Source organism: Medicago truncatula, chromosome 8 (genome assembly GCF_003473485.1).
Source record: "Medicago truncatula cultivar Jemalong A17 chromosome 8, MtrunA17r5.0-ANR, whole genome shotgun sequence".
Taxonomy (NCBI): Eukaryota; Viridiplantae; Streptophyta; class Magnoliopsida; order Fabales; family Fabaceae; genus Medicago; species Medicago truncatula.
Window position 1 is genome coordinate 5,819,719 of NC_053049.1, and position 9,453 is coordinate 5,829,171.

A 9,453-nucleotide genomic window follows, 5' to 3' on the forward strand; every position below is an offset into this window, starting at 1 on the left:
TTATCACTTTTGTTCACGAGAAATACTTGCTAGGGAACGAACCCAAATCCAAAAGATTTAGACACATTTACATATATTAATGTTTTGTTGTTGTTGGAAATATTAAGAGTAAAAAACCACCGTCTTGAAAGCAAATTTTCGGTGGACTTCGATGTAACCTAACATCTAGTTTTGCTTCTCAAAGTTTATACAATTGTGGGTGTGTTTGGTTTGTAAAACAGTAAGTACTGGACAGAACAGTACAACACAAGGCAGAACAGCACAGGATAAATTTTTTATGACATTGAGTAATTTTTTGTTTTATACGATTTTTGAGGAAATGCTATTTTGGTATTTTAGACAACTTGTACATGGGACAAAAAGTTGTGTTGTGGTTTGGTGAGGGACAAAAATATGAGTTTTTGTCATGTGATCTTGTCCCTTGCCTCCAGTTTATCCTGTACCTGAAACAGTTTTACAAATCAAACACTGAACAACTAGAGTTGTTCTATCATGTTCTTCATTTTTTAGCAAATCAAACGCACCATATATGTCTAAACTCATGCACTCGAGACCAAACATGACGAAGCTTCACAAACAATATCCAAAATAATTGAGAATAAAATAGAAAGCATGAACTTAATTTTTGACCACCCATTTGCCAATGCACGACAAAGGCATTTCCACATATGCTCATCTACTTGTATAAAGATACTGCACGTATCTTCTTCTATCCTTGTAAAAGGCTCTCTAAATATGTTTTATATCCGTTGAAGCCAATCACTCCACGTCTCCACCAATAAAATATAATTATTATCATACTACTAATGACCATAAAACTAAAGAAAATTAGCTGCTGGTGGTTATGTTTTATACCTTTAACATTAAGGTAATTAAACATAGAAATGAATTCCTTAAAAAAAAACATAGAAATTATCAAATCTGGTTATACATTTTAGAAGATAAATAATTGTAGGAGAGAAAGATAATTGATTGTCATCATATCCTACATTTTTTTCCTTGGTAATTCACTGAAATTAAACTCAGACACACAATTGTGAGGTTCCGGGTTCGAACCCGAAACTTTTTAGAAGATAAATAATTGTAGGAGAGAAAGATAATTAATTGTCCTTATATCCTACATTTTTATATCCTACATTTTTTTTTTTCTAATCTTAGATTAAGTGGTAATCCACTGAAATTAAACTCACACACACATCTGTGACTCTGTGAGGTCCCGGGTTCGAACCCGGATCACGACGTCCGGCCTTGCAATTTCGACATTTGTCAGCTGTGCTAGGACTTATAGACTTTTATCCTACATTTTTAAAGATAAAATAATTTAATGATGTTGAATGATGTGATTAATTTAATTATCATTTGGGTCATGCTAACCGGTTCTCTGGGGACACCGATTAGCATTTCCCTTATCATTTAAATTTCTTCATTGTCGTGTGTGTTCAAATAATTTTATTTGTATTTGTGTCTATACAAGAATATCTCTTTTTGTTCATATAGCAATATGCTATATAATATAAGATACATTTTTCAATATAATATTTTTTTATTTGTTAAAATTTATATGAATTCGTTCTGGAACCGTTAGAAGACCAATCATACGTTGACACGTGTCCTAACTCACATCTGCTTTAATGCATAACATCACATATGAAAGCACCCCCGCGTGGGGATCACCATACGCGTGTCCTCTAACGGTCCCTAATCACACACCGCAAAACCTGGAGGCGGTTATTCCCAATGCACACCTATATAAGGGTGATCTTGCTTCACCCTCAAGGTATGATTCACTTCTCACAACACTTTCTACACACTCTTTCTCAGTTTCATTACTGACTTGAGCTTTGGAGTACTAACGTGCATTCATGCACCTTTCGTCCCACCGCGGACTCATCACCGCCGTATCGAATCGAAAACTGTCACCGTCACACTGGAGCACTTTCTGCCACCCTGGTCACTCATATATCCTCATTGGACAGATCATAATTCTACCAAATTTACGTAAGGGTGTGTTTAATATGTTAAACACAAAATACATGAAAAACAATATAAGAGAGAATATCACATAACAAACTTTTACTATATTGATTAATTATTGGTCTTATACGATTTTTGATGGACAAAATACTATTTTGGTATTCTAGACAACTTGTACATGTGACAAAAAGTTGTGTCGTATTTTAGTGAGAGACACAAATTTCAATTTTTGTCATGTCTATTGCCTCCAATTTGTCTTCTCTCTGAAATAGTTTTAAACATTATATAATTGAAGTTCTCATGTCATGTCGTTCATTTTTTAGCAGATCAAACGCAGACTAAGACATATTTTATTTTAAGGGACGAATTCAACTGATAAGAGAATGTGTTGCTAACTCTCCTTGTGTATAAATCATGTATGCATAAGTGTATGTTTGGTTCCATGTCTAAAAAGTTCAGAATTGATTCTGAAGGTGTAAAATTGATGCTAACATGTTTGGTTGCTTTGAAGTAGAATTGATTCTACCTCCAAAAATGATTATACATAAATATAAGAATTGTAGTTGTTTTATTCCAATTTTGTTTTTTAGACACAATTTTATGGTTCAACTCACTTTTAAATAAATGTATTAAAACAAAAACAAAAAAACTTTTACATTTTAATCAACTCATTTTTAGTCTTAATCAATTTTACATAATCAAAATCAATAGTTATCTTCGAAAATTGTTGTTCGCACTTGAAAGAGAGCTAAAACACACCACAAAATGACCTAAATGTCCATCGACAGTTAACTGTTGCCGGTTTTATATCACTCGACAGTTAACTACCGTTGATGTTGAATTCCTTGGCAGTTAACTTCCGATACGCACTTATTAGAGCTGTCAAAACGGGCCGGCCCGTTTAGCCCGAATAAATATAGGGCTTGGGTCTAAAATATTGAGCCCGAATTTTAATAGGGCTTTTTAGCTCGGCCCTTAAAAGCCTGGTATCCATTAGGGCTAGCCCGAATGGGCCGCGGGTAGCCCGTTAGCCCGCATAACAAAAAAAATTCTATAAATTATATATATTTTTCAAATAATTATTTACTTAGTTGATTATCAAAGTAAAAAACAAAAGTGAAAATTCAATAAATTAACACAAATATAAATGTAATATAAAATTATATTTATTCATTTCGTTATTTATAGTTTTAAAGATCGAATATATAAATATCTATAACCATAACATATCTAATTTATTTAAAATCATTTTCCTCGTCGTTTTAGTTTACGACGTTTGTACGAAAATGTTTACAATTTACTTTTGTGCTAGACATTATTTAAACATATTAAAAATATTATTTATAAAAAAAATTATAGCAGTGTTTTATAGTACTTTTTTAAAATAAAAAATATATAATTTTTAATACGGGCCGGCCCATTTAGCCCGCGGCCCGTGTAGGGCCAGGCTCGGATAGTATATTTCAAGCCCGTTTTATCAACCGGGCTTTTTGACCCGGCCCGCTAAAGCCCGAAGCCCGCTAGGGCCGGCCCGTTTAGGTACACGTGGCTCAGAGCCAATGACAAGGTGACACGTGTCTAGGAGTTAACTTTGTTTTTAAACTCTAACGGAAACCTAACAGAAGGGTCCAAAACGAAGCTAAAAAAAAAACTTAACTTATCGAACAATCTTTTTTTTAGTTAAGGGACCAAAGCGATGCCAATTCAATACTTAAGGGACCAAAAGAGCATTTAAGTCTATTATGTATCCATGGTAAATAATAAGTTGATGAGTTCCTGTGGAGCCTTAGTACGGGATCTCCACCTAATTGACGGAAAGCAATGCAATAAAAGTATGCAATTTGTTTTTTCAGAGGCAAAATGAGAGCTACTAAAAGTATGACTTTTCCTTTAAAAAAAAAAGTATGACTTTTCTTTTGTTTGAAAAAAATAAAGGCATGGTTTAACTTCCTGTTTAGGGATACATATTCTATATAAATTTTTCTAAAAAAGATAATTAAGATTTCTCAGAAAAAAGAATAATAATTCTTTCAAAGATAATTTTTTTTGTTTGTAACTTTTTTTTTTTTTGGTCAGGATTTTTGTTTGTAACTTTAATCTGTATCTGTATCATTACTATATAATTTTAAAAATACAAATAAATAAGTTAGGAGTCCCCTATATTCCATTTCATTGACAACCAAAACAGATTTAGAAAAGTGTCGGAACGAAGCTAAGAGCGAGATAGTCCTAGATCATGGATGTTGAGAATAAGATACAAGTCTCTGTTGATTTAGACGGTCGTAGACCTGGCCAGTTTGCCCTTGAGTTCTGAGCAGGTTGGTCGGGTCTTTCCCTATTGTTTTGTTCCTATCACATGAAAGACGCACAAAATGATGTATGTTTCACGTATAGAAGATTTGTTGATAGTGTCTTTTTATTGGTAGAAAACTTGATCACCTTTTCTGAGTATTGAATAAAAAAGAAAAATAATAGGTCTTCAAAGTAAAAATGTCACATCTACATTCAATTTCAAAATTTGATATACATATGTTACTGATGTTGATAGTGTCTGTCTCAGTATTTATATATCTCCAAATCTTTTCATGATCAAATACTAGCTGCCAATATACTAGATGCTAAGCAAGCATGGGATTGGGAGGCAAGGCAAAAGTCAAAACATGGGATGCCACGTGTACAAAGAAACTACCATTTCACATGATCACACGAGCTTTTAGCTAAGCAACAACATTAATGGGACAATATTTGTTGGCCATGATCATGGCTGATATGATCTAGACTCTGACATTTTGTCTATTGTAACTCTATCTGGGTCATTTATAAGAAAAAGTGGGTCATTTTTTAGAGCCATTATCCAAATCTTAGACAAACTTTTAACTTTGAAAACAAATTTGATACGTTTGGTGGGGCAACACAGTCAAAAGGATTACATTAATATTGAAAATTTTAGTTTGTTCAATCACGGCTACAATTCATGAATTTTTTTTTTCTGACCCCTTTATTAAAAAAAATATTCAGATCCGACCCCCTTTGAAAAAAAAATACCGAAATGATCCACTTTTGTAATTTTTTTTTTTTTTGTCTTTTAGCGCGTTCCCGCCATCTGAAATGGCGGGACTGGCCGCCGGTCTGACATCCGTCGCGTCATGACGGCAGGTGGTTTTTTTTTTAATATTTTTTTGTCGTTCCCGCCGTTTGATCTGGCGGGACTGATTTTTTTATTTTTTTTTTCGTTTTTTCTTTTTTACATTAAATAATGATGATAATAATAATGATAAATAATAATAATGATAAATATTTAATAAAAAACTACTTTCTCCGCAGAAATCAATTACGCCAATGTAAACTATGACCTCCCGTAGCACATAATTTATCTTTTTTGTTCCGTACGGGTCGTTGGTGTTGCTCTTCCTCTTCCTCTTCCTCTTCCACATCCTCGTCAAGAATTTCAGCATCATCGTTAGTTTCCATAGCGACTTCATTTTGCACTTGTGAAGCTGAGTTGGTCCAGATTTCATTAACGAAGTCATCGTCATTAAACCCTGCTGCCAGATTTTCTATGGTATTTGTTTGTGAATTTGGCCATTGAAGTGCATAGCTTGTTTGGGGATAGTTGACAAAGTGTGGAGGGGTTGGTAGGTTGAACGAGGAGTATTGTGATTGGTCTGGATAACTGATTTGTGTGGTGTATTGAGTTGGATTGTAGTCATCAAATGAATAGTTTGATGTTCGAGAGCTTTCTCCATGACGACTTTGTTGAGAATAGCTTGGATATGGGATTGGGGTGTTATGTAAGATTTGGTTTGTGGGTTGTGGCGGTGATTGGTAAGTTTGGTTGTAGTTGTAGTTGGTGGATGGGTTAAATGTTTGGTCAAAGTTAGTGGGTGGAGGTGTCATGAATTGGTTATAGGGTGGAGGTGTATTTGACCACATATTTTCATCTGGCACCGTATAAGTTTGTGGGACTGCAGGATAGTCACGCGGCAATCCTGGTAAAATTGATGCACATGCTTGCCTTGGGTTTGACAATAATACTTGTCTAGAAAGCCACAGATAATCTCCGAAAAATTCCCAATACCATGCAAAATATTGACGATTTGGATAAACCTCATGGTTATACCGAACGCTGTGAAGTGCTAATTGATGACGTTGGTTCCAGTTTTGGACTTGACGATGATGCTTATCTCCCCACGAGCCTTTAATTCTATCTTTTGACAAATTAATTTTGTGGAAATCTTTCAAATTTTCTGGTAAGGAAGGTGGGTGTTGCGGTAAGCCAAATTGAAGCCTTACTCTGTCTGTCTGATGTCTCTCGACAATCTGAAAACAGATGAGATATGTGTTTGCAGACCATATTTGGCTTTCTTCTTCGTTGCTGTAATTGAAGTTGACATAAGGCCTCCAGGAGAACTGTTTAAAAAGAATGAATATTAGTCTTCAATTGTTGACTAAAAAGCAATGACTAAAAGAAAGTGTAATACCTGATCATATGCCATGGTGTCGATTTTTAAACGCGTACATACGAGATTATGCCGAGGATTTTCCACGAATTTATTACCATGTTCTAGCCATCTAGTTAATTTTGAAAATGTTATAATTAGTAAAGTCTGGATAAATTTATGTAAAAATTAATAAAAAAAATAACATTTATTTTACTTACATATTTGCCAACGGAAGTTGTGCATGAGCTTGTGGTGGTATCCTTGGCACGGGAGCTAAGCATGACATTCTTGACCACGCCCATGCTTGCAAGAGAATTGTGCACCCAGGCATTTCGGTATTGCCATATATTGCACCGTCACACAAGGATCTATATAGCGTGGCCAAACAAGCTGAACCCCAACTATACTGTCCAACCTCCTCAGGTGATTTATCCAACAATTGCAAAAACGACAAATGTACAAGATTACCACTATTATTAGGCATTATTCGAGAGCCTATCAAGTATATGACATAGGCTCTAAACATATGATGAGGGTCGACGATGGGGCCACATGACAAGCAACATCGTTGAGTCGTGGAACTCTGTGTTTAAGGGAACACGCAACCTACCTGTTACACCTATAGTTCAATCAACCTACTATAGGCTGACATGTCTCTTTGCTGATAGGGCTCAAAAAGCGTTTGCAAGGGTAGGTTCCGGAGATTTGTTCAGTGAATATTGCCAAAATGCGATTCAGGATGACATTGTTAAGTCCAACACCCATCATGTCGAACAGTTTGACTGAGAAAGGTATACCTTCTCAGTCCGTGAGACCGTCAACTACAGGGAGGGAAGGCCAATGGGAACTTTCAAAGTGGACCTACGAGCGGGGTGGTGTGATTGTGGGAAATTTCAAGCATTACATTTGCCATGTTCTCATGTCATAGCCGCGTGTTCTTCATTTCGCCATGACTACACAACCCTTATTCCACCTGTGTTCAAAAACGAGAGAGTTTACTCCATCTACAACACAACCTTCAAAGTAGTCCACGACAAGAGTTATTGGCTTCCATACGACGGTCCCGTGCTTTGCCATAATCCAAACATGCGAAGACTAAAGAAAGGTCGACCCAATAGTACCCGCATAAGGACAGAAATGGACGAGGAGGTGCTCGAGAGGACTCCGACACCGAGACGGTGTGGGTTGTGTCGGCATACCGGTCATATTAGGAGAAATTGTCCGAGTTTAAATAATCGGTAGTTAATAACGTTTATGTATTATGTGTTCAAATAAATTAATATATTTTTATCTATCATTATTATTTGTTGTGTTTTATTTAATGTAAAAAAATGCTATTTGTTCAAAAAAAAAATGTAAATCAATGCTGCCAAAAAAATAAAATAAAATAATCAGTCCCGCCAGATCAAACGGCGGGAACGACAAAAAAAAAAAAAAAAAAAAGCAGCGCCCAGTTGACGCGGCGGCTGTCAGACCGGCGGCCAGTCCCGCCATTTCAGATGGCGGGAACGCGCTAAACGACAAAAAAAAAAAAAAAAAAAAGTGGGTCATTTTGGGATTTTTTTTTTTTCCAAAGGGGGTCATAGCTGGAATTTTTTTGGCAAAAAGGGTCAGAAAAAAAATAATTCACAATTGATGTATGCACTTATGCTCTGGTGCACATTTCAATAGTATGAATCAATTATTACTGCGAAATGTCAGCCATGGTGACTTCTCATATATGAGAATTGTTAGTTGACAAATTTCATAAGGTTGAGGCACATGAGTAAAATATGTTTTTGCCTCCTTGACAGTTAATTGCTGAGGAATTCAAAAACCGGCTGCAATCAACTGCCGAGAAAAACCTCGGTAGTTAACTGCCGAGAATTATGTTTCATCTGCCACTGCTCCCCCTACACACTATTTTCATCATCAACTTCCATACCATTCCATCCAATCCTCAAATCCAATATTTTTTTCATCAAATCTTGATCCAAAATCATTCAAGCATCAAGCATAGGAGGTATCAACACACTTTTGACGTAAAAAAACAGGTATTGAGCATTTTAATCCGTTCATTTTTTGGTTTTGTTATGGGTATCTACGTCAGTTACGTAGAACTCTGTCATGGGAATCCTCGGCAGTTAGAAAACCTCTGTAGTAAGGTACCGAGGAATACTTGTGAAAAATTTTCACAACGAAAAAATGGCAGCTACTGCCGTTTTTTCAAAAAAAAAGTTCTTCTGTTTTTTTTTTATTTTAAAGATGTTTTTGCATTAGTTAGTTCTTAATTCATATTTTTGTGTTATTTAATTATAGTAATGGTAGAGAACACGGAAGATGTTCCGGGAGAGACAAAACCAAATTTTGTCGAATTTTCTGGAGTTGTCAAACCGCCTAAGGTTGAAGCGAAACCAAACATTAATGGAGCTTCAAAATATGTTGACTCTGTTGTCCTCCCACTTCAAGCCCACAAAGTTGACACTGCTATGTTTTTTTTCAGACGACATTAAGTTAAAAGATAGAGAAGAATTGCTTGAGTGGGCACGTCGCTGATAAACTTTTACCAAGTGTACTAAAAATATCGAAGTAATAAAATAAATTCGTATCCACGAGGACTGTGTTAATCTCAACTTAGCAATAAAGTTAATATCTAGGATGTGTAAATTTTATAAGTGTCTGTGGCAGTAGGTTTGTGTGCTAAAAAAATAAATAAAAGTTGTTGAAAGATGATTTGAGAAGAATGATTAAGCCGATGAATCCGCTATTGCTTTATATGAGTAGTTTACCTCCCTTTATTACTAATTACTATTCAACCTTTACGACAAATTAATTAAGTAGTTTTGATCAATCTCTTGACTCAAAATCCTTTCCTAAGTTATAACCTTTTAATCTCTTAAACCGATTAAATAATCGCGGAAGCGATGTCAAAACGTTAATTTATATGTCATGATTCTCAATTTCCTATCTCTAGGTTCCTATGTTGAATCAAACAGGATTCCTATTTCAGAATTAAAAGCTAGAGTTAGTAGTCATTCAATTCCTAATATCAATTCAT

General features: G+C 35.3%; 1 protein-coding gene across 1 annotated transcript; it reads right to left on the reverse strand.

Moving 5' to 3' along the window:
- Positions 1 to 5,301: 5,301 nt before the first annotated feature.
- LOC112418402 (uncharacterized) lies at positions 5,302 to 7,375 on the reverse strand. The gene is made up of 3 exons (XM_039828988.1): positions 6,635 to 7,375; positions 6,456 to 6,546; positions 5,302 to 6,384 (listed from the first exon to the last, which is right to left on the reverse strand). Exons 1-3 carry the CDS (start codon positions 6,940 to 6,942, stop codon positions 5,302 to 5,304), a joined length of 1,482 nt encoding a protein of 493 aa, XP_039684922.1. The 5' UTR covers positions 6,943 to 7,375.
- Positions 7,376 to 9,453: the final 2,078 nt, after the last annotated feature.